The following is a 16,012-nucleotide window of genomic DNA, read 5'->3' as shown; positions in this document are numbered from 1 at the left end:
AATTCTCCATCACCTGCCACCTACCTTCAAAGTAATTCTGTAGCTGATTGGATCACCTGGGTTCTTGGGGGCCAGGTAGGTAAAAACAATGACTGCAGATGCTGGAAAGCAAATACTGGATTAGTGGTGCTGGAAGAGCACAGCAGTTCAGGCAGCATCCAACGAGAAGCGAAATCGACGTTTCGGGCAAAAGCCCTTCATCAGGAATAAAATTATTCCTGATGAAGGGCTTTTGCCCGAAACGTCGATGTCGCTGCTTGTTGGATGCTGCCTGAACTGCTGTGCTCTTCCAGCACCACTAATCCAGTTCTTGGGGGCCAGCCAATTTTACTAACCAGTCTAACACTCAGAACCTTATCAAAAAAGGTCTTGCTAAAGTCCACGTAGACAACATCTAATGCTCTGCCATCATCTATTTTTATCACATCCTCAAAAGTCAAAAAAAAGTGTGGCACTGGAAAAGCACAGCAGGTTAGGCAGCATCCTGATGAGATATGACTCGATAAAGGTGTACAAGCTATACAAGGGCAGCATGGTGGCTCAGTGATTAGCCATGCAGCCTCAGCACCAGGGACCCTGGTTCGATTCCAGCCTTGGGTGACTGTGTGGAGTTTGCACATTCTCCACGTCTGCATGGGTTTGCTCTGGTCTACTCCCACAATCCAAAGATGTGCAGGTTAGGTGTATTGGCCACGCTAAATTGCCCATAGTATTCAGGGATGTGTAAATTAGGTGCATTAGGGGTAAGTGTAGATTAAGAGGGGATTGGGTCTGGATGGGTTACTCAGTCAGCATGGAAGTGTTGGGCTTAGTGGCCGGTTTCCACATTGTAGGGATTCTATGATGAAGTAAGGCATAGATAGAGTGGATAGCCAGAGACTTCCCATGGCAGAAATACATTAGGTCTGAAGGTTGATAAGTCTCTGGGACCTGATGGCCTGCATCCCAGGGTACTGAAGGAGGTGGCTCGGGAAATCGTGGATGCGCTGGTGATTATTTTCCAGAGTTCAATAGAATCGGGGTTGGTTCCTGAGGATTGGAGGGCGGCTAATGTTGTGCCACTTTTTAAGAAGGGTGGGCGGGAGAAAGCAGGAAATTATAGACCAGTTAGTCTGACCTCAGTGGTGGGAAAGATGCTGGAGTCTATTATAAAGGATGAAATTACATCACATCTGGATAATAGTAACAGGATAGGACAGAGTCAGCATGGATTTATGAAGGGGAAATCATGCTTGACTAATCTTCTTGAATTTTTTGAGGATGTAACTCGGAAGATGGACGAGGGAGATCCAGTGGATGTAGTGTACCTGGACTTTCAGAAAGCTTTTGATAAAGTCCCACACAAGAGGTTAGTGAGTAAAATTAGGGCGCACGGGATTGGGGGCAAAGTACTAGGTTGGATAGAGAATTGGTTGGCTAATAGGAAACAAAGGGTAGTGATTAACGGCTCCATTTCGAAATGGCAGGCAGTGACCAGTGGGGTACCGCAGGGATCCGTGCTGGGACCGCAGCTTTTTACAATATATGTAAATGATATAGAAGATGGTATCAGCAATAACATTAGCAAATTTGCTGATGACACAAAGCTAGGTGGTAGGGTGAAATGTGATGAGGATGTTAGGGGATTACAGGGTGACCTGGACAAGTTAGGTGAGTGGGCAGATGCATGGCAGATGCAGTTTAATGTGGATAAATGTCTGGTTATCCACTTTGGTGGCAAGAACAGGAAGGCAGATTACTACCTCAATGGTATCAAATTAGGTAAAGGGGCTGTTCAGAGAGATCTGGGTGTTCTTGTCCACCAGTCAATGAAGGCAAGCATGCAGGTACAGCAGGTCGTGAAGAAGGCTAATAGCATGCTGGCCTTCATAACAAGAGGGATTGAGTATAGAAGCAAAGAGGTGCTTCTGCAGCTGTACAGGGCCCTGGTGAGACCACACCTGGAGTACTGTGTACAGTTCTGGTCTCCAAATTTGAGGAAAGACATTCTGGCTATTGAGGGAGTGCAGCGTAGGTTCACGAGGTCAATTCCTGGAATGGCAGGATTGCCTTACACGGAAAGACTGAAGCGACTGGGCTTGTATACCCTTGAGTTTAGAAGACTGAGAGGGGATCTGATTGAAACGTATAGGCTTATGAAAGGACTGGACACTCTGGCAGGAGGGAACATATTTCCGTTGATGGGGGAGTGCCGAACCAGAGGACACTACTTAAAAATACGGGGTAGACCATTTAGGACAGAGATGAGGAGAAACTACTTCACCCAGAGAGTGGTGGCTGTGTGGAATGCTCTGCCCCAGAGGGCAGTGGAGGCCCAGTCTCTGGATTCTTTTAAGAAAGAATTGGATAGAGCTCTTAAAGATAGTGGAGTCAAGGGGTATGGAGATAAGGCTGGAACAGGATACTGATTAGGAATGATCAGCCATGATCATATTGAATGGCGGTGCAGGCTCGAAGGGCAGAATGGCCTACTCCTGCATCTATTGTCTATAAGGGGAGATCATTTTAAGGTGATTGGAGGAATGTTTATGGAAAAGGTCTTTTTTGGTCTGCCCAGTTATTATAAAGTCATTCAGATAAATGGCAACCTGGGGTAGGTAGGTTATTTACATAGAGAGTGAGGTGTGTGGAATGCACTGCCAGCAATGGTAGTAGAGTCAGCTACATTAGAGATATTTAAGCGACTTATGGATGATAGCAAGATGAAGGGAGTGTCAGTTAGTCTGATCTTAAAGTAGGGTAAAAGGCCGGCACAACAGAGGGCCGAAGGGCCTGCACTGTGCCACACTTATGTTCTATCAGAGGATCAGGAGAATCTTCAAAAGTGCAATCAAGTTAGTAAGACAATTCCCCACTTAGAAAGCTATGCTGACGGCCCCGAATCAGTCTTTGCCTCTCCAAATCCATGCAAACCCTGTCTCAGAATCTTTTCCAGCAATTTACCCACTACTGATATCAAAGTCCAATCTATAGATCCCTGGCTTTTCCTTGCAGCTTTCCTTAAATAAACAACATTAGCCACCTTCCAATCTTCTAGCACCTCACCCGTGTCTGTAGGTGATGCAAATATCTGACAGGGTCCTTCTGCTTTTTAAAATCTCCAACACTTCTATAATGTGGATGGTTTTCATCAGATATTTATTTCTTAGCACTCACTAGCTTCCATGTCTTCTGCCACAGTACAGCAGAGGCTAAATATTTGTTTAGTATCACACTCATCTCCTGTGGTTCCACACAGGACAGCTTTGTTGACCTTTAAAAAGGGCCCCATTCTCTCTCGTTGCTCTTAATGTACTTGTAGAATCTCTGGATTTGTAACCTTATCGCCAGGATCATCTCATCACCTTTTTGCCACTGATTTCTCTTCAGAATCACTTGATTTCATGACACATGCATTCTGGTAGTCCAGGGTGCTATACCACTTCATTCACCTCAAACTCCATGGAGCAACTGCAAGGGAAAAAGGGCAGCCCTTGAAGAGATGGCTACTTGCCCCTCTATAAAAACTTGACACCAAGTTAGCCATCTAAGAAAATCATTGATCAGGCTTCAGAAGCTGCAGTTTAGTGTCAGGAATTAAGAAATTATACGTTCTCAGAATGATGGTGTCACAGGCTAGGTCAGTATTTATTGCCAGAGGGCAATTGGAAGTCAAGTGCATTGCTGTGGTTCTGGAGTCACATGTTGACCAGACCAAGCAATATTGGGAGATTTCCTTCCCAAAAAAGGACATTTGTGAAGCAGATGACTTTTTAAAAGGACAACCCACTATGGGTACATGGTCAGCATAGTGCTAGCTTTCTATTCCCAGCTTTTTAAAATTGAATTTAAATGTCACCTTCTGCTTGAGAATTAACCTGGAGTTTTGGATTATAGTCCTAGGACATTACTAAGCCACCACCTTTCCCTCAGCAAGTATCTCAGTAACTGGTCAGCTACATTTTTCATAATACCACCATTCAAAGAGACATGCACTTTTTAAAAAAAAAGTCATTGAGTCAGCACAAAACAGACCCCTCAGTCCAACTCATCTATGCTGACGAGATGTCCCAATCTGACCTAGTACCATTTGCCAGTATTTGGCCCATGTCCCTCTAAACCTTTCTATTCCTGTACCCATCTGGATGCCTTTCAAACATTACAATTGTACCTACCTTCATGACTTCCTCTGGTAGTTCATTCCATACATACCACTTTCTACATAAAAAAGTTGTCCCTCAGGTCCCTTTAATATCTTTCCCATCTGACCCAAACCCATATTCTCCAGTTTTGGACTCCCCCCATACTGGGAAAGAGACTGTCTATTCACGCTATCTATGCTCCTCATGATTTAAAGCTTGATAATGTCATCCCTCAGCTTCCAAAGCACCACAGAAAATACCCCAGCCTATTCAACCACTCCTTATAACTCAAATCCTCCAGTCCCGGCAAAATTCTTTTCTGCACCATTTCAAATTTAACAACATCCTTCCTGTAGAAGGGCAACCAGGATTGTACACAGCATTCTAAGTGTGGCCTCAATGTCATGTACAGCTGCAATATGACTACCAATTCCTAAACTCAATGTTCTGATCAACAACAGCAAACATGCCAAATGCCTTTTTCACCACCCTGTCCACCTGCCCAACCATTAACTGAATAAGTCAGAGGGTGTACATTGTTACAGGGATATGCCATTCAACCCAGTCAAACCTCCTCTATTCAAGTGGTTTGATCATCTAGGCAACCCCACTTCCTTACATCATCTCCATTCTTTGTTGATAGATTTATTGATACTAGCAACATCTGTCTTGAACCCACTCTATAACAGAGCTTCCTCTGGGGGACAGAATTCAACTTTCACCACCCTCCAAAGGAATTCCTCTTCATGCAAGCCTTAAATAGCCTGCCCCTTATACTGAGATTATACTGTCCTCTGATCCTAGAATCACAAGCCAGGAACCACATATAGTTACATCCTCGGTCATACCCTTTGGGAGTTTTGTAATTCTGTAAATCACTGCTCATTCTTTCAATCTCTTCATAAAACCAGCCTACCATCCCAAGACTTAAATTTAGTAAACCTTTGTTGCACTTGTTCAGAGCCCAATGCAGACTTGTAGCAGCATTGGAGGCAAGCTTGGGTTCTCAGTGGCTTCTACATTAACAAGGTTAGCCCAGCAGCCATGAGTTGGACTCCTAACAACATCTGCATTGATCATAGACTCCTGGAGGTGGTGGTGAGTTTGAGTCAGAGATATACAGCATGGAAACAAGACCCTTCGGTTCCAGCTGGGCCTTGTACAAGGCACAGCAGCAAAGGCATCAGCTGCATCAGCAAGGTGGGCCTGGAACAGATTCTTGGCAGTGGTGACAGATTCTAGTTTGGCCCGGTGTTGGACTGGTGGCAGCTGCACTGGCAAGGTCCAGTGAGGACTTATGGTAACATCAGAGAATGTGAGATTGGACCCAAGAGTGATTCAGCGAGGGGACCCATGGCTGTACGCTCCAGCCCCATGGCTAAGCACTTGACATGAAGGACTGAAAAGTTGAACTTATTTTTCTGCCTTTATATTTCATGTTTTGGTTTATTTTTGTGTTTTAAGATGACACCAAAGTTGTACAGAATACAACACTTTACTAGTTTATAACAAAATACACGTAAAAGGAGATCAAATCGATGGTAAGTTCTAGAAGGAGGCATGGGTGGCCGTGGCCGACGAGGGAAGTTAAGAAACAAAGTTAAAAGAGAAAAAATATCACACAGCAAAGATAAGTGGGAAAACGGAGGACTGGGAAGATTTTAGAGAACACTAGAGGATTACTAAGAAGGAAATATGCAGAGAAGAGATGAGGTACAAAGGTAAATTGGCCAAAAATATAGAAGGAGGATAGTAAAAGGCATGTGAAAGGCAAAAATAATGGTTAAGACTAAAATTGGGCCCTTGAAGGCAGAAACAGGGAAATACATTACAGGGAACAAAAATGGCAGAAGAATTGAATTGGTACTTCAGATCTGTATTCACTGGGGAAGACACAAGCAATCCCAGAGGTAACAGTGGCTGAAGGACCTGAACTGAAGGGAATTTATATTTGCCAAGAATTGGTGTTGGAGAGAGACAGTTAGGTCTGAAGGTTGATAAGTCCCCGGGGCCTGATGGTCTACATCCCAGGGTACTGAAGGAGGTGGCTCGAGAAATCGTGGATGCGTTGGTGATTTTCCAGAGTTCGATAGATTCGGGATCAGTTCCTGCGGATTGGAGGATGGCTAATGTTGTACCACTTTTTAAGAAAGGTGGGAGAGAGAATGTAGGAAATTATAGACCAGTTAGTCTGACCTCAGTGGTGGGAAAGATGCTGGAGTCTATTATAAGGGATGACATTATAACACATCTGGATAGTAGTAACAGGATAGGTCAGAGTCAGCATGGATTTATGAAGGGGAAATCGTGCTTGACTAATCTTCTGGAATTCTTTGAGGATGTAACTCTGAAGATGGACGAGGGAGATCCAGTAGATGTAGTGCACCTGGACTTTCCGAAAGCTTTTGATAAAGTCCCACATAGGAGGTTAGTGAGCAAAATTAGGGCACATGGTATTGGGGGCAAAGTACTAACTTGGATTGAAAGTTGGTTGGCTGATAGGAAACAGTAGTGATAAACTGCTCCATTTCGGAATGGCAGGCAGTGACCAGTGGGGTACTGCAGGGATAGTACTGGGACTGCAGCTTTTTACAATATATGTTAATGATATAGAAGATGGTATTAGCAATAACATTAGCAAATTTGCTGATGATACTAAGCTGGGTGGCAGGGTGAAGTGTGATGAGGATGTTAGGAGATTACAGGGTGACCTGGACAAGTTAGGTGAGTGGTCAGATGCATGGCAGATGCAGTTTAATGTGGATAAATGTATGGTTATCCACTTTGGTGGCAAGAACAGGAAGGCAGATTACTACCTAAGTGGAATCAATTTAGGTAAAGGGGCAGTACAAAGAGATCTGGGTGTTTTTGTACACCAGTCAATGAAGGTAAGCATGCAGGTAGTGAAGAAGGCTAATAGCATGCTGGTCTTCATAACAAGAGGGATTGAGTATAGAAGCAAAGAGGTTCTTCTGAAGTTGTACAGGGCCCTGGTGAGACCACACCTGGAGTACTGTGTGCAGTTCTGGTCTCCAAATTTGAGGAAAGACATTCTGGCTATTGAGGGAGTGCAGTGTAGGTTCACAAGGTCAATTCCTGGAATGGCGGGAGTACCCTACACTGAAAGACTGGAGCGGCTGGGCTTGTATACCCTTGAGTTTAGAAGACAGAGGATCTGATTGAGACATGAGATTATTAAAGGATTGGACACTCTGGACACATGTTTCCACTGATGGGTGAGTGCCGAACCAGAGGACACAGCTTAAAAATACAGGGTAGACCATTTAGGACAGAGAGGAGGAGAAACTTCTTCACCCAGAGAGTGGTGGCTGTGTGGAATGCTCTGCCCCAGAGGGCAGTGTAGGCCCAGTCTCTGGATTCATTTAAGGAAGAGTTGGATAGAGCTCTCAAGGATAGTGGAATCAAGGGTTATGGAGATAAGGCAGGAACAGGATACTGACTAAGGATGATCAGTCATGATCATAATGAATGGTGGTGCAGGCTCAAGGGGCAGAATGGTCTACTCCTGCACCTATTGTCTAAGTCTATGTTTCCATAGTTAAGGAGATTTAAAACATACATAATACTCCTGGTGCAGTCTCAGACAAGCCTTAAGTCCGTGCCATACTTTAACTTTAAATTAATGTCCAGCCCGAATGGATTCGGACATGGGTGGAAATTCGAACAGACCTCTAATGCCTGTTCACCTTATCAGTCCCTATGTCTGCTAATCTATTCAGGCTCCTGGTCCAACAACAAATTTTCTCAGTTTTAAAAACAATGCTGTGTTCTCACTTCCAGCCACTGCTTCTGTCTCTCCTAATCTCTTTATCAAATAAATCCTCAGATCTCCACACTCCAGTAATTCTACTGTCTGGAGCATTTCCAACTATCACTGTCCAATGGAGACTATGACCTGAGTTCCTGGGGTCCTAAGCTCTGGTATAACCTTCATGCACTGTCCTCACCTCACATTCATCCTTCCTGCCTTTCTTTAAACCAAACTTTTAGCTACTTAACTGAATATCTTCCAGATTTAGGTGTCAAGTAGAACTATGATGTAAAAGGTACCACATCAATGTAGACTGATAATATTTAAAAGGCGCTATGTCAATGGGGGAGGAGAGGTTTTCAAGAAGTTTGAACAATGCGTTGGGTGGGGGTCAGGGCGCGAGTTCAGTGCGGGCAGTTCTAAGGGCGTTTAGGCGCTATATCAATGTGGGTGGTTGTTAGTCCTAGAAAGCACTATATGAACGCAAGTGTTGGTAAAGGCTTTAAAAGGTACTATGCCCATACAGGAGAGAGGGCAAAGCGACGTGTAAGTGAAGATTGTTTGCCGAGGCGCGATGTAAACGCAGCAGGTTGTTGTTGGCTAAAGCGTCTTTTTCAGTCAGCTGCTGCCGACTCACCGGTGAAGGGCCAGTGCTTGATGTCGGTCTGTACCGTCGTGTCGTCGAAGTTGCGGCCGATGAGCCTCTTGGCGTCGAAGACGGTGTTGGTGGGGTTCATGGCCACCTGGTTCTTGGCGGGGTCGCCGATCAGCCGCTCCGTGTCGGTGAAGGCCACGTAGCTCGGGGTGGTGCGGTTCCCCTGGTCGTTGGCGATGATCTCCACCTTGCCGTGCTGAAAGACGCCCACGCACGAGTAGGTGGTGCCCAAGTCGATACCGACGGCCAGGGAATGGGCCGCCATTGCGCCGGGTAACGGCCACGACCAAGCTGAGGGCGACAGGCAGCTGTCCGTTTGCCCTGCTCGAGCCTTTTATACACATGGGGCCGCCATTTTGGTTTCCCGCTTCTCACCCCTCTGGCCAATAGAAACGCCGCGCTTCTCCGGATGGTCACGTGCGGGATTACGTAAGCGGACATTAACCAATCAGACGTCGCGTTTCGGCGGCGCTCACGTGGGGCAATGATGCAGCCGATGGACGCCTAATGATCTTCCAGCCCTGGCGTCAACGCTCTTCGGCACGTGGGGGGCGGAGGGCGGGAGGCAAACGGACGGTTCCGACCAATCCAAACAAAGGACGCGTTTTATTGGAGCTGGCGAAGCGGGCGTGGGCACAGAGTTGACAGTTTGGCAGACCTGCCCACGTGCGGCAGTACCGATCTGATTGGACAAACGGATACCCAATCGAAGAGGCCGACAACGCGGAAGGTGGCAGTTTGAATGATTACATTTGCCACTGGATACAACGGCACCACGTGGGAGTAGAGGTGGGAAGTGGACACACATGATGCAGTGCACTGCAACTTACCCTGAGAGCGCCCTACAACTATTGACTGTTTTCAGGTCCTTTACTCACTTATCAAGAAAACCTTGAAGGTCTTCTGTCCTAAAGAATTGGAACACAAAGGTTAACTTATGAGGGGAAGTTTGAACAAACCCATATTTATGTGCCTTGGAGTGGAGATGTTTAAAGTTGTGCAAATTCTAAATAGGGTCATACCATTTTATGTTCATTCACATGAAATTAAAATCAATGTCACAAGTACTTTCTTTCTCCGCCATAAAACGATTTTGATCCCTCGATCCTGCGGCATCGTTCAATACGTTCTAGAGTGTGTTGCTGTAAAAGCCCAGCAGGTCAAGCAGCATCCGAGGAACAGAAGAATCGACATTTCGGAATGCCTAACAAAGGGCTCTTGCCTGAAAGGTCAATTCTCCTGCTCCTCGGATGCTGCCTTTCCTGCTGTGCTTTTCCAGCAGCACACTCTCAACTCTGATCTCCAGCACCTTTCTCCTAGCATCATTCAATAGGGTCATGGTTGATTGACAATCCTTACATCCACTTTCCAGCCTTTTCCCATTACCCAATGATTCCCTGAATCTTTCTAGCTGAGCCTTAAATGTACACAAGGAATCGACCTCTATAGTTCTTTGTAGCAAGGGAGTTCCAAAGACACTCAAGCCTCCAAAACAGGGAATGTGATTGCATTGGAAAGGGTGCAGAGGAGATTCACCAGGATGTTGCTTGGGATGTAAAGTCTCAGTTACGAGGACAGACTTTTCCTTGGAGCTACGGCTGCAAGAGGATCTGATTGTGTTTTACAAAATTATGAGAGGCATAGATAGGATAGATCATGAGAATCTTTCCATATTGTAGATCTCTCTAAAATGAGGTCATAAGTCTAAGATGAGGACTAAGTGGTTTAGAGCAGATTTGAGGAAAAATATTCATCCACAGGGTGCCTGAGAGGGTGGTGGAGGCATGTACTCTCGTAACATTTTTGAAGAATCTTGATGAGCACTTAAAATGTTAGCGCACAGTTGGCTATGTGCAGGTAAATGGGATTAGTTTGGTATTTCTTGGTCTGCAAAGATATTGTGGGCTAAAAACCTGTTTCTACGCTGTATAACCATGAGAATAAATTCCTCCTCATGTCAGTCTTAAGTTGGTGCGCCTTTATTCTACACCCTTTGGTCCACTACACTCGCATGGGAGGAAACATGCTCTTGGCATTTATCTTGTCAAGCCCCTTAAGAAACCAATAAGTTTCAATGAGATTATCTCTCATGCTTCTGAACTCCAGTGAGTAGAGTCCCAGCCTGTTTAACCTTTGCTCATAAAACAATTCCTCCATATAGAGAATCATCTTAGTGAATCCCTCTAAACTACCTGCAATGAAATACTATCTTTACTTAAATAAGTGGATGCTGCAGTTCTGTAGAGAAATTGCTTGCAAAACCCGGCAGGTCTGGTAGCTCAGACTGTGAGCTAGATTGCATCAGAATAGGGCTCTTTTGTTTCTTCTTTTATCTCTCTCTACTTATGTTTTTCTCTCTCTATACCTTTAAACACCTCTTGACCTGAGCTTGGATGGCATTGGTGACAGTGAAAGCCCTTCACAGACCTCAAATGGCCCCAGCGTGGACCTTGCATGAGCCCAGACTTCAAGCAAACCAAAAGCTTGGGCCCAGTGCACAGACCTCAAGCGAGCCCGTAGTGGACTTGATCTGGCACAGCATGGACCTCGAGTGGGCCCAGCGCAGACCTTGAGAGGGCCCAGTGCATTGACCTCACATAGGCCTAGCATGGACCTCAAGCAAGCCCTTACTTACTTTTCCACGGCGAGCATCAGAATGGGCGGCTGCTACTTTGGCAGAGGTGGTGGTAGGCCCAGCGGCTAAAGATGGTGCCTTCGGATTGGTGACTTTGTTGTTGTTTGGGTTTGGCGGTGGTGAAGCTGTGGCAAGAGTCATGACTCTGACGTTAGTTGATCCAGCACAGGCAGTGGTGGGGGAGGTTCAGTCCAGTAGTAAAGATATCACCTGAAGATCAGCGACATCGATATTGGTTGAGTTCAATGTAGATGGCATAGAAGGGGTGGAGTAGGGATGGCAGCACAGGCATCATTGAATACTGATGGACTCTCTTTAAGATAGATCTTTCTTTTCTTTATTCTTAAATTATTGAACATGGCACCTAATTGTGGAGATAAATGAGAGATTTCACTATATTTTTATGTTCATAATATACATTAACAATTTGAACGAAGGAATTGAAAGCCATTTCTCCAAGTTTTCAGATGACATTCAGCTGGGTGTCAGAGGGTGCTGTAAGGAGGACGGGGTAAAAACAATGACTGCAGATGCTGGAAAGCAAATACTGGATTAGTGGGTGCTGGAAGAGCACAGCAGTTCAGGCAGCATCCAACGAGCAGCGAAATCAACGTTTCGGGCAAAAGTCCTTCATCAGGAATAAAGGCAGTGAGCCTGAAGCGTGGAGAGATAAGCTAGAGGAGGGTGGGGGTGGGGAGAGAGTAGCATAGAGTACAATGGGTGAGTGGGGGAGGAGATGAAGGTGATAGGTCAAGGAGGAGAGGGTGGAGTGGATAGGTGGAAAAGGAGATAGGCAGGTCAGACAAGTCAAGGAGACAGTGCTGAGCTGGAAGTTTGAAACTAGGATGAGATGGGGGAAGGGGAAATGAGGAAGCTGTTGAAGTCCACATTGATGCCCTGGGGTTGCTGTGGTAGCGAGTTTGTTTCACGACGTGGTTGAAGAGCTTCAGAGAAGAGGAAATGACCTGGGAGTTGCAGTGGGAGAGGGACTCCCTGAGATTCTTGTAGAGAGAGGAGGAAAACTTCTTCAAGGCAGGCATCCTTGCAAGAGGATTCGCAGTCGGGTTAAAATCAATGAGGTGAAAACAATGACTGCAGATGCTGGAAAGCAAATACTGGATTAGTGGTGCTGGAAGCGCACAGCTGTAAGGAGGGCGCTAAGAAGCTGCAAGGTGACTTGGACAGATAGGCTGAGTGGACAAATACTTAGCAAATGCAATATAATGTGGATAAATGTTATCCACTTTGGTGGCAAAAACAAGGCGGCAGATTATTATCTGAATGGTGGCAGTTTAGGAAAAGGTGAGATGTAATGAGACCTGGGTGTCATGGTGGAATGGTCGTTTGAAGTTTGGTGTGCAGATACAGCAGTCAGGGAGGAAAGCGATTGGCATGCTGGCCTTCATAGTGAGAGGATTCATGTATCAGAGTAAGGATGTCTTGTTGCAGGGCCTTGGTGAGGCCACAACATGAGTATTGTAGGCAGTTTTGGTCTCCTAATCTGAGGAAAGACATTCTTCCACTGAGGGAGTCCAGCAAAGGTTCACCAGACTGATTCCCAGAATGGTAGGACTGATATGTGAGGAAATACAGGATCAAATGGGCTTGTACATGCTGCAATTTAGAAGAATGAGGGAATCTCATAGAAATATATAAATTAAAGCACGGTGGCTCAGTGGTTAGCACTGCTGCCTCACAGTGCCAGGGACCTGGGTTCAATTCCCGCCTCGAGCAACTGTCTTTGTGGAGTTTGCACATTCTCCCAGTGTCTGCGTGGGTTTCCTCCGGGTGCTCCGGTTTCCTTCCACAGTCCAAAGATGTGCAGGTTAGATGAATTGGCTATGCTAAATTGCCCATAGTGTTAGGTGGACCAGTCAGGGGTAAATATAGGAAGGGTGGTTTCTCTTCAGAGGATCGGTATGGACTTGTTGGGCCGAAGGGCCTGTTTCTACACTGTAGGTAATCTAATCTTAATTCCTGATGGGACTGGATAGGCTAGATGCAAGAAGAATGTTCCCTGATGTTGGGGAAGTCCAGACCTAGGAGTCACAGTCTAAAAATAAGGGACAAGCCATTCAGGACTGAGATGAGGAGGAATTTCTTCAGTCAGACTTGTGAATATGTGGAATCCTTTCCCACAGGAAGCTGTTGGGGTCACTTTATCAGGTATGTCCAAGAGGGAGCTGGATATTGCCCTTGCAGCTAAAGGGATCAAGGGATATGGAAAGTAAGCGGGAATGGGATACTGAGATTGCATGATTAGCTATAATTATGTTGAATGGTGCTGCAGGCTTGAAGGGCTGAATGACCTACTCCTGCATCTATTTTCTACGTTTCTGTATTCTTACTGTAAAATGCACATGACAATAAAACCATTCATCCATCTATAGGAAGACAGCAGAGCTAATGTTTCGAGTCCAGAAACTGGTGATAACGATCTGACGAAGATCATCTCAGTTAGACTGGAGTCCTGAAGGAGGGTTACGCCTGAAACGTTGACTTCTCTCCCTCTTGCTGCTACCTGGCCTGCTGTGTTTTTTCAGCCTCCTGCTTGGATTCCAGCATCTGCAATTTTATTGTCTCTAACGAGGAACATCGCAGTACCAAAGAAACACGTGTAACATGCCCAAATGACTACCGCCCAATAGCTTTGGCGTCTATAATCATGAAGTGCTTCGAGGGGCTGGTCATGGTCCACATTAACTCTAACCTCCCAGCCTGCCTCGATCCCCAGTAATTTGCCAACCGATGAAAACAAATCCACAGTGGATGCCATTTCCCTAGCTCTACACTCGTTCCTGGAACATCTGGACAACAAGGACATCTATACTCATACTCATCCACTACAGCTCTGCCTTCAACAACATAAGTCTCCTCCAGACTAATCTCAAAACTCCGAGACATAGGTAGGTCTCAGCTCCGCTCTCTGCAGCTGGATCCTCAGATACCTGAACCAGAGACAGCAATCAATGAAGATAAACGGTACCTCCTCCACGATATCTCTCAACGCTGGCGCTTCCCAAGGAAGGGTTCTCAGCCCCGACCTGCCCCACGTGCACCCTTGCCTATGTAGTCAAATTCCAATTGAATGCCACTTACAAGTTTGCTGACAACACCACCATGGTAGGATGGGTATCAAAACAATGATGAGCGAGAATACAGGAAGGGGATAGAAGGCTTGATGTCATGGTCTAACAAACTCTCTCTTTCAATCTCTGTAAAACAAAAAAACTGATCATAGACTTCAGGAAGAGGAGGACTCACCCCATTCTACATCAACGTTGGATGGAAGGGTCGATAGCATTCACCTAGGCGTGACGATATCCAACAATCTATCCTGGACTTCACATGTAGATGCCTCTTCTTCCTCAGGCGCCTTAGGAAATTCAGTATATCCTTAAGGATCCAAACCAACTTTTATAGGTGCACCACAGGAAGCATACTATCCAGTTGCAACAACAGCCTGGTGCAGCAACTGCTCTGCCCAGGACTGTAAGAAACTACAGAAGGTTGTGTGCACAGCCCAGACCATCACAGAAGCCAATTTCCTATCCATTTACGTCTCGTTGCTGCAGAAAGGCTGACAATGTCATAAAAGACCCTTCCCCCACCTCAGTAATCTTCTCTTCCACCTTTTCCATCAGGCAGAAGATACAGAAGCTTGAACACACATTTGGACAGGTTAAAGAACAGCTTCTTCCCTGCCATTATTAGACCACTGAATAACTTCAAATAATGTTGATCTTGCTTTGCGGACCTCTTGTGCAGTTGTAACCTGTATGCCACACTCTACGTACCCTATTATCTATATGTCCTTGCTTGCTACGATATGCCTGTACTAGTTGCAAAACTTTTCACAGTACTTAGGAACATGTGGCTAGAATAAATCAGATGAAAAGAATGACCAGTCTCAAAACATTAATTCTTTCTTCCCAATGTACTCCAAATGTGGTCTCACCAACACCTTGTGCAGTTGTAGTTAAGACTTCACTACTCTTATACTCCAACCCCCGTAAAGTAAGGGCCAACATTCCATTCACTTTCCTGATTACCTGCTGCACCTTGTGCTAACTTTCTGTTTCATTCATGAGTAACCCCAAAGTCCTTTTGTGTTACAGTTTTTGTTTAAATAATATTTTTTGAACCGATGCTGTCTACGCATGGTGTAAGCAATTCCAAAATGACTCTAGGAACAGAGTCCCATTATTTTCCACACAAGATTGCAAATACTTCCAGGGTGGGAGGTGGTGTGGGGTGATGAATATTGCCATGCAAATTATTCTTTTTATCATTCACAAAATAAGACTATTGCTGGCTAGGTCAGCATTTACTATCCATCCAAAGAGGCAGTTATAAGTGAGCCACATTGCTGTGGCTCTAGGAGTTACATGAAGTCCAGACCAGGTAAGGATTGCACAGTTTCCTTCACTAAAGGACATTGGTGAACCTAGTGAATCATATGAGAGTTTGCATCATATAGATGCTGCACACAGAGTATTGGTAATTTATGGATCTGGTGCCAATGAACTAGACCGCTTTGCCCCAGAGCTGCATCCATCCAGGCAAGTGGGAAGTATTCCATTATACCCTTAAAGTTGGTAATCTTGAGGAGATGAAAAGGTCAGAAAGTCAATCAGGGTCACAAAGATGATTATCGGATGGAAGCTAAGATTGGTGCATAGCCACACTCAGGCTGACTTCTCTGCATGGGCATATCGAAGCTTGCTGGTGAAACTGTGACCATTCTGGGATGAGGGAGTGGGTGGAGTGTACTGAGGGCAAGAAGAACACATTGCAAAAATCAAACAACATAAAAACAGGACTCCCAA

At 45.4% G+C, this 16,012-nt stretch overlaps 1 protein-coding gene across 1 annotated transcript in view; it reads right to left on the bottom strand.

Annotated features, from left to right (window-relative positions):
- The window catches only part of LOC140475915 (heat shock-related 70 kDa protein 2-like), a 30,255-nt gene extending 21,442 nt beyond the window's left edge, over nt 1–8,813 (bottom strand). The window contains exon 1 of the mRNA XM_072567841.1: nt 8,531–8,813. Within this exon, the coding sequence (XP_072423942.1) occupies nt 8,531–8,813 (283 nt within the window). The remainder of the gene's footprint in view (nt 1–8,530) is intronic.
- Nucleotides 8,814–16,012: the final 7,199 nt, after the last annotated feature.

Source organism: Chiloscyllium punctatum, chromosome 4 (genome assembly GCF_047496795.1).
Source record: "Chiloscyllium punctatum isolate Juve2018m chromosome 4, sChiPun1.3, whole genome shotgun sequence".
In the NCBI taxonomy this organism is placed as follows: Eukaryota; Metazoa; Chordata; class Chondrichthyes; order Orectolobiformes; family Hemiscylliidae; genus Chiloscyllium; species Chiloscyllium punctatum.
Note: the sequence above shows the minus strand (reverse complement) of the source record. Positions and strands in the feature narration are given on the sequence as shown.